The following is an 18,238-nucleotide window of genomic DNA, read 5'->3' on the forward strand; positions in this document are numbered from 1 at the left end:
TTAAACGGCTGCCCCCAGCCTTCGCCTTGGGCTAGCGCACCTCCGTTTTTCCCACCAGGTCCCCGGCGCCCGGCGGCTGGGTGGGGGGCATCCACAAAGCTAATGTCCAGGGGCTGGCGGGGGTGGTGGGGTGGAATGAACCGCTCGCCCCTCCGGGAACCTCTGCGGTATGGGGGTGGGAATCAGCTTTCCGGGCCAAGCTTAGGGGATCCGGCTCAACCGTGTCACCGCTTCTGCGGCTCCGGTTGAATTTCTCTGGAAGGGGAGGAGATCGGCGCTCTGGTTTACTGGCGTGTGCTCACCACTCGCCTCCCTCCCACCACCTCCCTTCCTTTCGGTTTCAGACGGAGAGGAGAGCCCCCTGGCGCTAGCCATTCCCGGTCAGCGCCTGGCCGCGGAACTCCCCTTTGCTGGACTTAATCTCGTGGTCAGCGGGGGACTGGGTTTTGCTCAGGAAATCATCAGGCCCTGACAATGGGTTTCTTCAGATAGTGGCAACTCCCAGCCCTAACGTTTCCCCACCTCCGGGACACACCGCTTGGGGCCAAAAGAGCCCGGACCCTGTAACCAATAACCGCCCCTCCCCTACCCCCCCCCGCCCGCCCCTTGCCTGGAGAGCTTTGATCTGTGCTTGAGTTTTAACACCATTGCCACAGACACTGGCAAACGCGGTCAATTCAACCTTCCGTCTGGACTGGATGATCAGATAAGAGGTGTAAATTAGCTGTGGGAGACAGGTCTGGTTCAAACAAATCCTGAAAGAGAAGCAACGGCAGTCTAGGCTCCGGATAAGAGTTTGAAGAGGGTTTCCTTTTTAGCCTGTCTCCCCGAATTGCGGGATGGCTGTGGGCAGGCATAAAAATTTGCAAGCAGATCTATAAACTCCTGGATTCGGCACAGACAGCCTGCTCTAGGCTCTGGGGACTGGTCCCGTGCCCGCATTCAGTGGGTACCCAGTCAACTTTATCCCATAAGCAGCCACTGGAGGTAGTGAAGCTAGTGCCAGTTGCCAACAGAGCACACAGTGCAAAACAGTGGAAAGAGAAGAGCTCCCCATGAGGGCTCCAGGGCAAGCCCCTTCTTGTCCAAGTTGTGCCTGGTAGAATTGTGTATGCCCAGGCAGCACCGCAGGTCTGGACTTTCATGTCACGCCATGGAGCCCTCAGATTAAGCCACAGAGCACCCAACTGGCAAAATGAGATGTTGGAAGGCTGCAGTGACGAGAACCCCAGGCTATCCAGACAGGACTCCTGCTGTCTACCAAATGGCTCTCATCTCCTGCTGTTGAATGTATAGTTCATATTCTGCACCCGAAAGGTCAGTTCCTATCTTCACAGTGTAGTCGAGTCTAGGAGTCCAAATGCCAATTCATATGCAATGAGGCATGAAAGCAAATAACAGTTGGGGAGAGGCCCCCGGGGGATCAGTGGGGAGAGACACCATAGACCGGATGGTTCTGAGGACCCTGTCTGGTGTTTTTCACTTGACTCAACTGCTCATTAAAGCGGTCAAGAGAAGGAGCTGACTTTGGGTGACCCAAGTGTGAGACGGTTCTGAGTTGACAGAATTCAGAGCCACGTTCATTGGTAAAGAGTTTTCAGAATATATTCCCCCAAAGTCCAGTTTGGGAAGACTTTAGGAAATAGAGATGAGACTTTCCTTTTTTAAAAGATGGCACAGAAGCATTATATCTTTTTAATTTCTTGCACTGATGAGAAAAGACTTGAAAAGTGACATCTGGGCAGTAGTTTGTAGTAGCATTAACATATTTGAGGTATTTTATCATCTGACCATCATTTGCCACTGGATAAGCTTTGAGGCACCCTCTCTGAGTGTCACATTTGTGTTTGATCCCTGGAAGTTAGTCTTTGTATGCTTCCTTCCAGGTAAGGCATTCACTTTATTTATTTTTTTTTTTTTAATTAACCCATTCCTGGTATTGCGGAAGTTTGTCCTAGAGAGCCTACAGCCTTTTTCAAAGCTTTATCTGCTTCGATGAGACATGGCTGAAGGCTTAATGGTCTCATTACCTAACAGGATTCAGTGGGGTTGGATTCCAGGACACAGTGGCCTTGTAGCATGGCTGGCCCTCCAGGAGAAAGCATCTTCTAAAGGTTTAGGAAGCTGTCAAGTTTAGATAAGGCTGAGCTCCGATCCTAGGGGACCTTGGTTGTATTAATAAGGAGAAATTAATTTTTAACCACTGGGAACATTGCCAAATTATGTGACCTTTGGCAGACCAGCTGTGCGATAAAAATAAATCCCCCATCTCTGAAAATGCTGCTCCTCTCCAGTAGAACAATAACCACGTGGCATTTAGGATGGGGAAGAATGGGGTTGAGGAGACAGGAGAGAAATGGCAGCTGCGGAGAAAAAAAACCCTCCGATGTTGTGACACATAGTTTCAGACTTGAGCCATCTAGTCACACCCCTACCACACCCTCCCCCAAACACACACCCCGGCTTCCAGGACGCAGGAAAGAGGGCCAGGATGACAAGGATCTGAGGTGCCAGGAGTGGAAACTGTGTTCAGTGCCTCCAGCTCACTCACACCCCAGCCTCAAACACATCTCTCATCGTTCACACACAGATTCCTGGCACGGGGGAGAAAAAGGAGTTTTCAAACAGGCAAAACATTTTTCTTGCCCTAAATGCCACTAAATAAGTTTGTCACTGAAATGTTTTGGAGAGACCTGCATCGGACTTCCCAGCTTCTGAAGCATTGGAGCCAGACCACCTGGATTAAAATCCAGCTCAGCCACTTGACAGCTCGGTGATCCAGAATCCTTAATCTCTCTGTACTTCAGTGTCTTCATCTGGAAAATCTATTGGATAATAATAGCTGATTTCTAGGGCTGTTGGGCTATGTCAGATTACATAGAGTACTGTTTAGTACATATTAAGCTGTCTATTCGGAAGTCATTTAATCTTCAAAACAGCTTCAGTGGGGTTAACAGTATCTGGTGATCGTAGAAAGATAGAAAGTACACTAACACCCATGTGGTAAGTTGATGTTACTTTTATGAGTTTTTTTTAAATAAGTAGGTAATTACGCATTCTCAGCTCTTACCCCACTAAACCTTTGTCTGGTTTTATAAGCGTCAGATGATCTCTCGGCACACTGTTCTTCAGAGACGGATGTTCTCTGCTGGATTCTCATCTTAGATTTACATCTGTTCTTTGCATTTTTTTCTCTCACCTGGGTTTTCTACTTTCAGTGTTCTCGCCTCTACTGATTTTTTAAATCTCTCTCTTTTCCTTCCCTCCTCTTCCATCCTTCATCCCTGCAAGTGTGCTCAGCAGGGAGTGCTGTGTGGAAGGGGCTCCCTGAATGTGTAATAACTTCTACTATGGCATTAAGGCCCCTCAGCAGCTGAACTCAAAAAAGTCGTCATAAAGACAAAATAGCTTTTACCCTGCAAGATTATTAATAATCCCATTTCCCTCTGGGTCTTCATAAAGGAGTCATGATCTAATCCAGAAAGAAAAGGGAGGAGGCTGGGAATAACAAAAGGAAGGCGTGCAGTGGGTAGGGCTGCTGGCCAGCTGAATGCACACAGCCAGTGATACCCTGCTCTCCGCCTCTCAAGATCCCGTGATAGCCAGGGATCCAGGTTCTGGCCAGTCTTTCAGCAAAGAAGATAAAGGGAATTGCAAATTACTGGACCAAGCGGCGATAATAATTGTTTTGATAAAGGGGAAAAATAAAACAGATGTGCCTAAAAGGCATATTGGGGGCCAGGGGAAGGGAGCCGGGGAGGGATGGGTAGAGAACTAAACTGAAACCCAGCAAGAGTCTAGTGATGAAGCAGTAGTTTGAATCTTCTTGGCGCTACTGAAAACAAATATCTGGAGCTTGCCTTTGGGAGGGCAGGGGGATGGAGTGAGGGAGCAAGAAAACCCTCAGATAAATTAATTTTACCATTACTAGAAGTAAAATGTAATATCTTTTGAACTTCATCATTATTATCTGAGGTTATTGTGTCCTATGAGATATAGTTCACACTAGCTCTACCTTGATCTATGACTAGGTATTATTATCCCAGACAAGTCCTCTAAACTCTCGGTTCACCAATTAAAAAACATTTGCATTTAATAGGAGCTGTGGGTCGGGAAGGAAGGGTAGTAGCTGGATAAGCAGAACAATTTGTGACAAGGCTTTCTTAGAATTTGTGATACCTACTGATACTTTTGGTGTTACGCCAGTCACTTATTAATTCATTAATTCATCAAGCCTCATTGAGTCTGACTTTTGGGAAAGACTCTGGATTTGATGCTGTATGGTTTGCCAAAGATGAACAGGTGGTCCAGCAGCGTGGATAAGGCTCTCTCACACCTTAGAAGATGCTAAAGAGCTTCAGCCTCAGAGGTTGGGAAAGGTCACTCGTGGTGTGGGGAGATCAGGGAGGGCAGAGGTGCCGTGTGAGCCTGGATTGAGAGGATAGATGATTTAGAGCTGGGAAAGGCATACCAGGGGAAGGGGAAATGGGAGCAGAGAAGGGAACACTTCTTGTTTGGGGAACGCTCAGAAACTGCAGTTTAGACGGTGTGGAGGCAAATAATTGCAAATCAGGTTGGATATAGTAGCTTGTGCCAAAGGCAAGGCCCAAACTGCTGGGCCAGGGGGTTTAGATTTCATTTACTAACCAATGGGGAGCCATGAAAGTTTCAACAGAAGCCTTCAGTTAATCAAAATAAATGAAAAAAATTATATTACCTTTTGGAGAGGCCCTAAAATTATTCTTCTTCTATTTCCTTCCCCAAATGTCTGTTGAAAGGGTCAGGAATTGTAATCCCAGATCTCTCATGAATGGCATCAAAATTGCATTTGCAATGAGGGCTGGGAAAAAGTGGACATAAATATAAACTAATGATATTATATTGGCTGCCCTATTGGAATTGTGTTTGTTTATGATATAAGATGACAAATAACGAGGTTACCACAGGTGGCATGATTTGAGGTCAGGGAAGGTAATCGCCTCAAACTACATTTTAACGATTAAATGAAGGTTCATTTTTAGCATCCAGACTGAGGGGAAGAAACTTCCCAAAGGCGCTATTTCCAGACCCAACTTCCAGTTCTCTCCTTGGTGAATTCATCGGAGGTGTTTCAAAAGAGGAAGTTTGCCTCGTTCCTCACTTCTTTTTCCATGCTCATGTGCTGGCTTCCTGTCCCGCTCTCTGATTCCCTCCGTCCTGCCCTCCCAGACGCTTCTTTTATTCAGATTTTGAACTTTATCATTGCAGAAGTTCATAGGGATTTGCATTTGCTGCGCCTTCAGGAGTGTATCACTCACTGCCACCCAGCCCCATAAATTGAATAGATTGCATCCCTTCCCAGTTGCCTTAGGAAGTGGTCAAACAGCCACATTCCTGGGCTGATGGATTGGCTCATTTCTTCCCAGCTTAAGCCAAGATACAGATTTTATGAGACTGTCTTGTGACAGGCTGAAGTCGCTTTGAATAAAACAAAATCCAGCCTCAGCCCACAGAAATCACTCTTTAAAAGCAGCTTATCCAAGGTTAGTGAGCAAAATTTGGTTCAAACCCTGAGCACAGGACTTAGATAATTTGAGTGAGAGATTGGAAGAAACTCTTTTTTTGGTCTTTCTTTTCATGCATCACTGTTGTTGAGATGCTCACACACAGAACTGTGTATCCCTAATATTTATAAATATACAGCCACAGACTCAGTTAAGAAAAGAAACGCATGTCAGTAGAGCTAATGTGATTGAAAGAGACATTTGAACTCTCCATAATGCAGGATAGATACTTTCATCTGAAGAATCCTGGAGTTTTGTTTCAGGCTTACTAAGCAGATGAAACAGAAATTAACACCTTGCATAAATATCTTATTGTCTAGGAGGGTAGAGAATCTTTTAAATTTGGGGTTCATCTATGGGTTACAGGATTTTTACCCCCTCCTCATTATACAGGCTTTGAATTTTAGAACTGGAACTGACCTTTAGAACTACTCCCCTCATTTTATAGATGAGAAAACAAAGGCTCAGTGTTGTTTACTAACTTACCCAAGGTCACACAGCTTGTCAGTGGGGAGACCATACTTGAATACAAGGCTTCTTACTAGTTAAGTGGCAAAACTTCTCTCTTTTGAAATCATAGAAAGAGCTTCTTCTTTTCCTTGCTACCAATAATTAACTAAAAACAATGCTGTGGAAATAGGAACAAGATGGGATTGTGTTGTGAATAAAGGATAAATTATAAAGTAAATAAAGCATATTATTTTGGGGGGATATGAGACTGCTTTTCTCCACCAAGTGCCCTCAGGTATACATATGAAATTGATGTCTTCTAATCCTTCTTTCTCTTTTCTATGGCATTTTAAAGTAACAAGGGAACTGAGATTTAGTGGGTTTCAAACCCAGTTCCAGGAAGTCCTGATGTTCTTACAGAGAAGCCCCATCAGAGAGGAGGGGAGGGACTTCATGGCGGGGATACTGCACTGATTCTGGTCACCCTCCGTCCCCACACCCAAGAAGAGCTCCACTTTTAGCTGCTTTGCCCATCGGAGTTCTGGATAGAGTTCTGATCAAGGAAGACACAAACACTTCTAAAAATAACTTTGAAAACTACACGCTTAATTCAGTCCTCTCATTGAATTACAGTTTAGGAAGCTGAGACACAGGAAGGTCACAGGGAGTTGAGAGTCCACGTGCTGCATCCCCTCTTCTTGCTAATGTCAGCCCCCCTCCCCTCCTAGTAATCTGGTCCCCTTACCCCAGACCCACCTTTGACATCACCTGACTCTCCCATCTGGTATCCAGCCAGCCTAAGTTTCCTGTTTTTGCCAAGGACTTTTACTTTCAGTTCAGCTAAACTGAGTGATCTGATTCTTCTACTGTGGGACAGCCCACAGCCTGTTGCCTGCTGTCACCTGGTGTCTCTGGCCATCGTGAAGTAAGCCATTGTAATCTGATTATTTTCAAGTCCTGGCCATCCAGTGTTTCTTTAAAACAACTCCAGCTGAATTTCCTTAGGAGGCAGACCAGATTTTTAAAGAAGATCTGTTACTCCTTCTTAATAAGTACTTCCTAAATATCATATATTACGAAGGAACCAGTGCTTCGTCTTAAATTGGGTTCTATAGGAGGGTGAGTTCCTTCTGAAACTGGCCTTAGAATTGTAAGTGGATGGGTCCAGAATCCCTTTACCTGATCCTGGGCCAGGTTACCCCTAGGCAGCATCAGATGATGCTTAGCTCACCAGCAAACAAGGGCATGTGAGAAAAACAAACAAAAAAAGAGACAGAAAGATATGAAGGTCAGAAATAATCTGACCTTTTATATGTCAAATTAAAACACCTAAGTAGTCATTATGGGGGGAAAATCAGGCCTTTGTGACTTTAGAACTTAGCATTCCCTTGATTTCAAATTATGTCTAGAGGTGTCACTTGAATCCTTTCATCCGTGGGCCTCTTTATCTGACCTGACCTGGCCCATCCCTTAGGTTTCCTTCCCAGATGTAGGAGAAAACCCGCTCTGAACCGTCCAGGCCTGGGTTTGCCTACTTCTCTTTGGGAAGTGAATTTGCCCCAGGTGAAAGGTTTTCACAAAATAGAGAAAGAAGTCAGTCTCTTGTCAACTTGCCAAACAGGCTCAGTAGCTAAAAATTCAACAGGGTCAGCTTCCCTTCTGTATGTGGAGATCGGCCTAAAGGCGTTTGCCCTTGAGTTCAGCCCCCTTTTGGCTGGGCTGGACTCCTCTGAAACAGGATAGAGAGCACTTATGCTGTTCCTTTTGGAAACTGACAGAGACCTCCCAAGCCCTAGATGGTGTAGCTCTTCAGAAGAAAGTCTAGCTCATTTCTATTGGGGGCATGTTTGTATTTCAGAAATGGAAGGGTCCCCAAACCTGGAAATGAAAGATCAGTTATTAAGAGGAAGTGTAGAAGGATTAAGTGTGTTTTCTTTACAATTTTTACTGATGATAGATTTCAAGAATTCAGTTCTCTTCAAGAAAAATAGAGACGGAAATTCTAGTATTTATCTTGGTGGATATGTGTCTGTGCAAATGATGTGTGATATTTTATGAGAGGGTGTGAAAGTGTGTACAGGACTAAAGTGTGAATTTCTAATATGTATATGTACCGGATATATGCTCGATATCTATGTTTGTGTGTGTTTCTGAGTGTGAGTGCCATCCAAACAAGAGTGTGAGTTTATAAATGTTTGGATATTGAAAAGGTTAACTACACACAAGCAAAGCAGATGTTTTAATGAGTTCTTAAATATTTTAATAAGTGCCTTGATTTTCTTCAGATAAAGAAAGAACAGGAAAAAAGAAAGGGGTTACTCCTTTTTCCTTTGGTTAAATGAGTTTTAACAGCCAAAAATGCAGACTCTCTGCTATGGGGTATATATAGTTTAATTTTTTTTCAAGTGGGGAAATGATTACTCCTGGTGTGGGTGAGAAATGAAACCTTTCTGTGAGGAAGTTTCCTGTCTTTATTGCTGATTATGTGTGCCTGGTCTAATGACTAAAAGCTTAAACTTGGGGGGTGGGGCAGGGAACTGAGGGAGAGAAGTTCTTTCAAGAGTAATTGGAGGGAAGTAGGGAAGGGATAAAGAAGGAGGGAAGGAGTTTGGATGACTTGGTTACAAAACAGGAGCTCAGCTCAGATTCCATCTGATGAGTTCCAAGGTGAAAAATGTGGTTTGGGGTGAGTTGGTGGCAAGGCTGCAGTTTTCAGCAAAACAGCTGGCAGAGGAGCTACACCCAGCAGAAAGTTTCCTCTCCCGTTAGCTTGGTCCGAGCAGCTGGTGATCTAAATCCCCACACCTCCACCTTTTCAGAGGGCCACCACTCTCAGCCCTATTTCACGCCCACGAACCAGGACCAACGGGCCACAGTTTGACTTGCTGGAAGCCGTTGGGTGCCCAGCATGGCGGAGTGGTGTGGACACCTGGAAAGACTGCAGAGGAACGGGCGGCACCCGGCTTAACTGCTGGCCTCATCTCTGTCTGGGCGGGAAGGCTGGGCCCATTGTCCTCCTGGACTGGGGAGGGTGCGGGGTCATTAGTTAGAGGATGATGTGGTCTCTGCAAACCAGAGGAAATGGCCTGCTTTTGTTTTCCACCCAGTAGGAAATGGAACCTGAATCCATTAGATTCTGGGCAGCTCAATGCGGCACAGTTTGAGCTCTTAGAGGCGTGATGCCTAAAAGGCTACTTGTGTGGATTTGTGTGTCCCAACCATCACTGTGCAGTGTGCCCATCTTTTATGCGTTTAAAGCCTGTCAGGCTGGTAATCTAAAGCAGAGGTCTGGACGACAGTAATGCCAACAGACACGGGGAATAGGAGAGTGCACCTGTAGAGTTAAAAAATGCATGACCCTTTCCCTCAAAGAGTGAGCACAGGAGAAAGCCCCGTCCTGTAGGGTAGCTGCTGAGCCAGAATGCATAATTCACGGACCCCGTGCTGCTCCATGCAGATGGCGATATTAAATCGTGATTGATGCTAAGAGAGGCACACATCTTAGGAAGTTCTCCGAGAGGCTTCTGAATATTTCCAGGTCTCTTGTGCCTTCCCATCTTCTGTTCTACCGTGGTATTAAGCCAAACCCCTCCATTTCCCAGGAACCCCTCCTGGGGATGACAGAGCTTCACTCCCAAATATGAGATGCTTCAAATGTCATCACCCACCTCTTCTGCCTTTGAAGATCGCCCCCTTCCCTCCTGGCCCACATGAAGCTGTTTACCTCCAGCTGGGCACTGCTGAGGGGGAGGGGAGCAGCTACTCCCCTGCAGCCTCCTTTCCAAGGCTGGTCACCACTGGACAAAGCAGCAGCACACTCTGGTGGTGGTGACCAGGCAGGAGGGACAGCGGCAAAAAGCTTGGAGGAAACACAGGCGTCCACTCAGCACAAAGCACTTTTGTCAAAACTCTGAGGTCAGAGCCAGTGGATTCTCTAATGCAGATTTTTCCACTCAGTGTATAATGAAATAATAAATCAAATTTGTGGTGTATTTGGAATTAAGTGTTTGGGGGTTTTGCTTTTTCTTTCTTAAAAAAAAAAAAAATAGCTGAAATCACCCTCCAGGGCCTGTTCTGGCCCAAAACTGAAAATGCTTCCTCCACATCACATGTAATTGTTACCAGGCTCACTTGTGGGTCGGCACCACAAAACCACTATTGTCAGTTCCCGGAGTCTTTACTTCTGGCTGCCTGGGCTGAGCTGGGGGACACCAAATCACATGAAGGATTTATGAGATAAAGATAGAGATGCGAGGTTTGAACGAGGAGAAGATGGGCCAAGCAGGGGAGACAGGAACAGGCAGGGAGGCATGTTAAGTTTGCAGCTTTGTTGGTTTTTTAAAATCTCAGACCATGTAATTGGGAATATTTATGAGCATTTTCTGGAATATTTTCACTTGGCGAGTGTGTGTGTGTGTGCGTGTGTGTGGTTTGGGTGAGTAGGGGGGAGGATGAGCTGAAATAATCTCTTCCACTGAATGAGTAAGTAGGTTAGTCTTCTGGACTGCCATAAAAGGTCTGTAAAACTGTTTTAATCAGCCACTGGTAGAGAGGAGAAACAAGGAAAGGAAAAAAAAACAGACTGTAACATATTTGAAGTTCTTTACTTCGTGTGCCTTCTCTTCCAGACCAACCCTGTGGAGGTCGTTTGAATTCCAAAGATGCTGGCTATATCACCTCCCCGGGGTACCCCCAGGATTATCCATCCCACCAGAACTGTGAGTGGATTGTTTACGCCCCCGAACCCAACCAGAAGATTGTCCTCAACTTCAACCCTCATTTCGAAATCGAGAAGCACGACTGCAAGTAAGCACCATCCTGTGCCATGTACATCCACGAGACACACACCCCCCACCTGCCTCCCCAGGCTTCTGCCATGCCTGCCACCTCATGGCAGCACCCCTGGCCCTAGGACCTGCTGAACAGTGGTGGATCCTGGCCCCAGAGGGAAACCTCAAGAGATTTATTTCTTTCAGTGGAAATAAAAGCCTAGTTGATCCCATAGTATGGAGGAAAGCGCCTTCCTGAGTGAAGAGTGTAAAGAATACACCCTAAATTCAAAGGCTGGCAGTGGAGGAGAATTCCACGTAGGGGCAGTGGGGGGGAGTACACAACGCCAGCTCTTGACTTTAAGATTGACTTTCCCCTTGGAGATCTCCCCATTTCCACTGCCTCTCCCACATGTAGGAACCCCAGCAGCTTCCTTAATAAAACAGTAGCCAGATCCCCAAGTGGAGACTTCCTGTGTATCCAGCCGTGGAGGGTCAGGCTGTTATTTCATGAAGCAGCAGCAGGTTTCCTTATAGAAAGAGAGCTAAAAATCTGAGTCTATACTGGCAGGTCTGAGATTCGCATTGATTCTTGGTATCTGTGCTGTACAGGTTAGAGTCTCAAAGCAGGTGCTATGGATTTATTTAACAAACACTCTTCTAATTGCTTTGTAAATATCAATCCATTCAATTCTCACAATGGCCCTGGGAAGTTGGTGCCATTATGACCTCCATTTTGCAGATGAGAAAACCAAAGCCCAGAGAAGTTAAGTCACCCGAGGTGTCTCAGCTGGGCTGACAACATTGGTCCTTCCATCTTGGAAATGTGTGGCTTAGGAGAGACCAAGCAGACATTTAGACATCTGTGAGTGCTTTAGAAATGCCATGTCGCGACTTCCCTGGTAGTCCCGTGGCTAAGACTCTGCGCTCCCAATGCAGGGAACCCGTGTTCCATCCCTGGTCAGGGAACTAGATCCCATGTGCCACAACTAAGAGTTCGCATGCTGCAATGAAGACCCAGCGCAGCCAAATAAATAAATAAATAAATAAATATTTAAAAAAAAAAAAAAAAAGGAAGCAAAAAGAAACACCATGTTAACACCAAGGTCCCTATAAGTTAAGGTGAGGGAGGAAGCAGCATTGCAATGTCAAGAGTGTGAATGCCCTTTGTACTGTCTAGTGGGCTCCATCTTAAGGTCTTTCCTCGCTGAAACCAAAGTGAGAGTTTTCTGTGCAGGATAGAATGTGCCAACGATCATATCCTGCTCCAAACGAGTGCCTAGAACGTGCCACTGCTCTGATGGGTGTTCAGTGGCCCCTTGTGATTAATAAGTAGTCTGAGCATTCCTTGTGACCAAAGCATTGTGAGGACTGAAAAATTAATAAAGGGATCAGCTAGCAGGAGAAGTCCAAGGGAGCAGGCCTAGGTCTGGGCCCGTGCTACCTTGTGGTGGAGAGCAAGGCTCCTCTTTAACCAGAGTTCAATCGGGAGGCACAGTGAGTCAATGTCACTGTTGTCCTCCTAGGACTCCTTTGCACCTTCGTAATGGTTTTTTTCCTAACAAGAGGTAGTCTTTGTTGAAAACCGAAGGGTTTCCCGGGTGGACGCCTCATGTGACAAAGAGTCATAAGATGAAGTTATAATCCCAGATCCACTCTTGACTCCATGGATGACATAGGGTAACTAATCAGTTCCTCTTTGTCTAAGTTAAATGCACAGCCTTGTGTATATTTGCATAGCGCCTCAAGGCTGCCAATTCCCTGCCAGTGAACTTTACCAAAAATTTCTGTTAGAAGAGCTTCTTTATAAGGTATAAGGCTTCTGGTGCCTCTGGCTGGGTTACAGAAGGTTGGCACAGACTGAAGCGTGATGTACTGAGAGCTTGGATCTGAGCTCAGAGAACTTTGACTAATCACCTGTCTCAACAGAGGGCCAAAATCTGTTATGCTTATGCCAGCAAATCTCCCAGGAAAATTGCTGAGAGGTCATCTCATGTATATTCATAGTGGCAGAGAGAGAAGGCATGCTTTTGGAAGGGAAAACTCAGGAGCTGGTAAGCATGACTTAAAACATGTTGGAAGCACAAAAGGCCAGGGAAACATGTTCCTGCCCAGTTTGGGGCTGTGGCGTACCCCTTGCCCTCAGGACTCAGCCCCAGGGATGGAGCGAGCACAAGGTCTCTGAAGCCACTGGGAACAGAGGAACCAAGACATTGCCTCTGGCTGGAGTTGGAGTAGGGGAAGCAGGTAAGTTACAAGGTTATTCTGAAGCTTCTGGTGCTTACCGTCTGTACCAAGTAGCTTCCTGTTTTTCTCCCCACTCCCCCAATTCCATGCTTCCAGCTTGAACCGAAAAGTTCAGGGAGGTCAGAAAAAGATCTTTCTGGAGTCTCTTTGCCCCAGTGCCAAAGTGTCAGCAAGACGCTGTTGGGGTCACGCCTCTGCTACTTAACCTCATCCTTACTTCTCGTACCCTCCCCCATTTCTCCTCCACTCCCCATTTCTCTCATTCTCATTAATTTTTCTACTTAGAAAGACACATCCGGTTCTCTCCATCTCTCACCCTGCAAGGTATTTTCAACAGTCTTCACTGCCATCTGCATTCAGGGTAAATGGGTTCCTCCTCCCCCACTGCCTTGTTTCACTTTCTTGTGAAGTTTCACTTTCTTGTGAACAGTTCATCTAATTGAAGTCCTGAAGGTTCTGTCCTGTTCCTCCTCTCTCCCGCTCTCATTTGCCTTCCAAGGGAGCTCCCGGGTTGGAAAGCACTTACTATCAAAGGAAATTAGCATCCTTTCTCCTTTCATTTCGGCGCATGTTTCCAATTGGATTTGGCTCTCAAGGCCCGTAGGGTAGACACCTACCAAGAGAAAACGGCCCAAAGGTCCTTCTGAGGAGAGCTTGTAGCAGCATCACCCCTGCAGAAAGAAAAATGAGTAAGAACGTCAGGGAAAAAAAAAAACCCAGCCCCGCTGTGCAAAAAGGGCAGTGGTCAGCATGCCTGCCCTTTTCTGTTTTCCCCTCTTCTTCCTTTGTGCAGCATTAACTGCAAAGATGGCCCCGTGACCTGGGAATGGGCCCTGCTATGAGAGGATTAGCCTGGCCGGTGGCCCCTAAGCCTTTGGCTCCCTGTCCCTTGAAATCCACATCCTAAAGGTGGAGCCCGTTGGTGAATAAACCCCAGACAGACAGACCTTTTCCCCTAACTGTCGCTTGCTAATTTTGTTCCATTTAAGTCTGCCGTCTGCTTGGAAACTTTCACTCACCAGCCCCAGTTTTGCCTGAGTCAGTACAGTCCGAGGCCACCACCTGCAGTGAGCTCCCAACTCCTCCCTCTGGCCGTCTGCAGGAATCCAAGCCCCAGCACCCATAGGCTGCTCGGAGGACTAGTCACCGACTGCAGGCAGAAACCAGAAACCGCTGTGGCCCAGCCACGACGGTGTGGCTGAGGGACAAAAGGGCAGGACTCAGGGCCATCTGAGCAAACAGGGAGAAGCCACTTCATTCCCTGCGGTGGGGAAGAGCATCGTGCCTACTGCCTTTCACTTGAGTCATCAGCCAAGTGGCTGAACCTAAGGGCTTTAGAAGCATATGCATGCAAACTTGAATATTCTTTTTTCCCTTTCTGAGATCTAAAATATGTGTATTCTTGAAAACACCCACCTGCGTACGATACACAGCTTATTCACGAGCCCTCGCACAAGCCTAGCATCCCACCCCATCCCGGAGGCCCAAATAAAACCAGAATCAAGAGTCTAGGTCCTTTTAAGAACTGGTTATTTCCAGGTGGGTATCTTGAAAAACATGCTTCAGAAAAGTGCAAAAACCACTAGGAAGACTTGAGAGAACATTTCTTAGGCTGAAAAACCCGCACAGAAACCTATACTGATAACTTCACGTGTATGTTCAGCACGACAGATCTCATTTACCATGCCTCATTGACATTTCCAGATTCTAAACATACTCCTATAAAGTTCCAAAAGTTCCTCTTTAGAAAGATTTCTGATTAAGAACATTCTAAATCATGTGCCACGCTTCCTTGTCTTCTTAAACAAAATTAATGCTAAGGTGAGTCAACTTTTTCTCAGTGACTCAGGCTTCTAATTCTAAACTTGACTTTTTGTGACAGAGGCTGGGTAATGGCATGTTTGGGTCAGATAGATTTAGATATGAGTTTTTGTTGACCTTTTAAACTTCCCAGGCCTCAGTGTCCTCATCTGCAAAACTTTGACAATGGTAACTACTTTGCGAGATTTCAGTCTCTTGTTTATGTAGATACACGATGAATTCGCAACTGGGTTAGCATCTTTGTACTTTGGGGGAATGTGTGACTTCTTTCTATCAATGCTCTTCCTGTCATCTTCTGTTATGACTATACCCCTCTGCCCTCTTTTTACCCTTTTATTGTGGGTATGGATTTTGCTGCAGGAGGTTTTGGTGTCTGTTGGGAAGTGTTTAGTCCTGGGGTCTAAGCTTTGTCCCAGGCCGGTGCAGTCCCAGGGCCAGCACGTCTGGTTTGCTTTAGTCGGCCACGCTCATAGCGGGGTGCGTCCTAGTGTGCTGTCCCGGGGGGGCAGAGTGTAAGGGCATCAGTGCATGCAGTCCTCGGCATTAGTTGAGCTGCTCACCATCTTTTCTTCTGAAACCATCCCCCCACCCCGCCCCACCCACATTCTGGATATTTGAGGTTTGGGGGGATATTCGGCCTCTAGCTAAGTGTGCTGGATAAACAAAGTGCCCTTGTGTTTATTTACGGCCAGAGGAGCTCTCTAAATCTTAGAAGATACGTGTGCTTCTGCCAAAGTAGGGGATGCTATCTTAGGAAGGGGGCACTTTCCCAGGTTGATAAGTTGACTACAGGAAACAGAGGGAACATTCCAGACCGCAGTAATCTGGCCCTTCCCCAGCCGGCCAGCGAAGATTCCCTGTGCTCAATAAACATCCTCGACGTACAACCTTACATCTGCAGGAGACCCTGTGAGGGCCAGGGCTCAGACCCTCCTCCCTCTCCCCTCCAGTGCCCCACGGCACGACCCCCTCCGTTCCCCCTTGGAGTCCTTGATTCCTCCAGCTCTCTTTTAGGGCCCCCTACTCGGAACTCCCCAAGCGTTGCCTATTGCCTTGATTTGCTTGCTGTTTGTTCGTGCGTGGTCATCCTGTGTTCTGAGCACGTAAGTTCTCTAAGGGCACGGACCACATGTGTCTCACCTCTACCCTCTAAGGTGCCTAGTCCTAGAGGGGGCTGAGCAGGGGCATGCAGATGATTGTGTCAGTGAGATTTTTACATCTGAGTTGCTAGGATGTAAGTCAGCATGGCATGAACCCACATTGGAAGGTCAACAGAGGTGTCTTCCCTAGTCATCCATCTTGTGATGTGACATAATGACAGCAGGAGGATAAGACACGGGATCACAGAAGTTACTAAGCTCTCTGTGACTTGGTCTTTCATCAGCAAAGTGGCAATAGACCTTTCATTCGTTCCTAGATATTAAACATCTACTATGTGCCAAGCATGATGATAGCCTTGGGAATTCAGTGATGAGTAAGTAAATTGTACTCTTTGACCCTACGAAATTTAGAGTTTGGAAGGAGGGAGCAAGTAAAAAAATGTGTGGTTACTGATGATAAAGTTGCCACATATGGAGCATCACCTATGAGCCTGACACTGCCAAGTGCTTTACATGCATCATCTCGTTTGATCCTTGCGACAAACCGTGAAATGGGAAGTCGTTGTTACTCTTCCCATTTTACAAATGAAGAATCTTGGGCTCAAAGAAGGTAAGCAACTGGCCCAAGTTTGCACTCTTGAAAGTGGCAGAGAATGGGACGAAGTGAGAGAGTGGCATGGACATATATACACTACCAAATGTAAAATAGATAGCTAGTGGGAAGCAGCTGCATAGCACAGGGAGATCAGCTCGGTGCTTTGTGACCACCTAGAAGGGTGGGATAGGGAGGATGGGAGGGAGACGCAAGAGGGAGGGGATATGGGGATATATGTATATGTATAGCTGATTCACTTTGTTATAAAGCAGAAACTAACACACCATTGTAAAGCAATTATACTCCAATACAGCTGTTAAAAAAAAAAAAGTGCAGAGAAGGGATTTGAAACCAGAACACACTACTGTGCAACCTGAGCTCTTTACTCTCATGCTCTATTGCCTCCGCCAACACCATGCATTCTGACCCGGGACGTGATATGAGCCCTGGGATCTACCCTTGGCTGAGGAGATCAGGGAAGGCTCCCTGGAGGAGGCGATGCCTGCACTGATCCTGAAGAAGTTAGCCAGGCAAAGGGGATGGGGGTAGGGCTGGTGGCCCAGGCAGAGAGCATCATGTCAAAGGCAAGAAGGGGAGAGAATTAGATGTCTTCAGGAACCACAGTAATGTAGGGCCATCCTGGTGGCTTGTTGATACAAACCCCCTTCTCGGTGAGGAGATGACTGGGCAATGCTATTTAATTTTATTTCCTGGCCAGACAACTTCCAGCATCTCAGAGAGGGGCTGTGGTCAGGGAGCAGGAAAGAGTGAGATGAGGGGGACTCTCTGCTGTCCCACTCTCCCTGGTCAGAGAGTTTCTACAGTTTCTTACCCTATATCCAGGAACCCCCCCCCCAATTTAATGCCTGAAAGTGGGGTATGGCCTGGGAAAGTCCGGGTAACACTCTGCATTAAGCTCCGCTCGTCAGTTTACTCCTACACAAGACTCCCTGTGAACACACATCTCTTTCCTACGAACAGAGGGCAGGAGGGCACAATGCCCAATTAGACGTGTGGCTTCAGCTGGTGTCCGCCTGAGTCTCTGGAACTCAGAGCAGAGTGAGAGTTCTGTGTGGTTCAAGAGGGTGTCTTGCACTCAGGAGAGACCCTCAGGTTGATTACTCATGACATTGTCACAGATTTACTGCCTGCTCAGCCACAGAAATATTCTGATTCCCCCAAGGAACCAATGAACAGCAATACTTTTCTGTATCACAGCAGCCCTGCTAATGACAGAAACAGATCCCCTCCAGGTACGCGGTGCAATAAACGGGAACAGTCCTGCTGCCTCGAGCTCAGCTGGCAGCCAACCCCACACTCACCAGCCTTGACCAAGGACTCCACCCAGCAGTTCAGCTCGCTGAAGAAGTGGGGGAAAACACCGCAGATTGTTCTTCTCCGCCTACCAAGGTTAAAGAGCAGTTGGGACAACGGTTATTTTTGGCAGTTTGTTTTTAAATATGCGATGTTGCAATCCCAACTCTCCAAAGGCAAGCTTCACTGTGGATGTCCTTCCTAACAACGCATTTTTATCTTCTCACTGAGGAAATCCCTTGAGATTTTCTAGTACACAATCCCACTTGTTCTGGCTGTCAAGCCTGGCACCTTCTCTGAACCCAGAGGTCCCAGAGGCCCAGCATCTCACCCCATGTAGCTCCATGTAATTCTCCCATCTAATTACACCGGGTGAGAGTCTGTCTTAAGAAATTCAGT

The 18,238-nt window shown here is 46.6% G+C and overlaps 1 protein-coding gene across 4 annotated transcripts in view; it reads left to right on the forward strand.

Moving 5' to 3' along the window:
• Nucleotides 1-18,238, forward strand: part of NRP2 (neuropilin 2) — a 114,660-nt gene that overhangs the window by 4,068 nt on the left and 92,354 nt on the right. For all 4 annotated transcript variants that reach the window (XM_061186715.1, XM_061186724.1, XM_061186708.1 and 1 more), the window contains exon 2: nt 10,622-10,799. In XM_061186715.1, coding sequence (XP_061042698.1) covers nt 10,622-10,799 — 178 coding nt within the window. The remainder of the gene's footprint in view (nt 1-10,621; nt 10,800-18,238) is intronic.

The sequence above is a fragment of the Eubalaena glacialis genome, chromosome 1, assembly GCF_028564815.1.
Source record: "Eubalaena glacialis isolate mEubGla1 chromosome 1, mEubGla1.1.hap2.+ XY, whole genome shotgun sequence".
Taxonomy (NCBI): Eukaryota; Metazoa; Chordata; class Mammalia; order Artiodactyla; family Balaenidae; genus Eubalaena; species Eubalaena glacialis.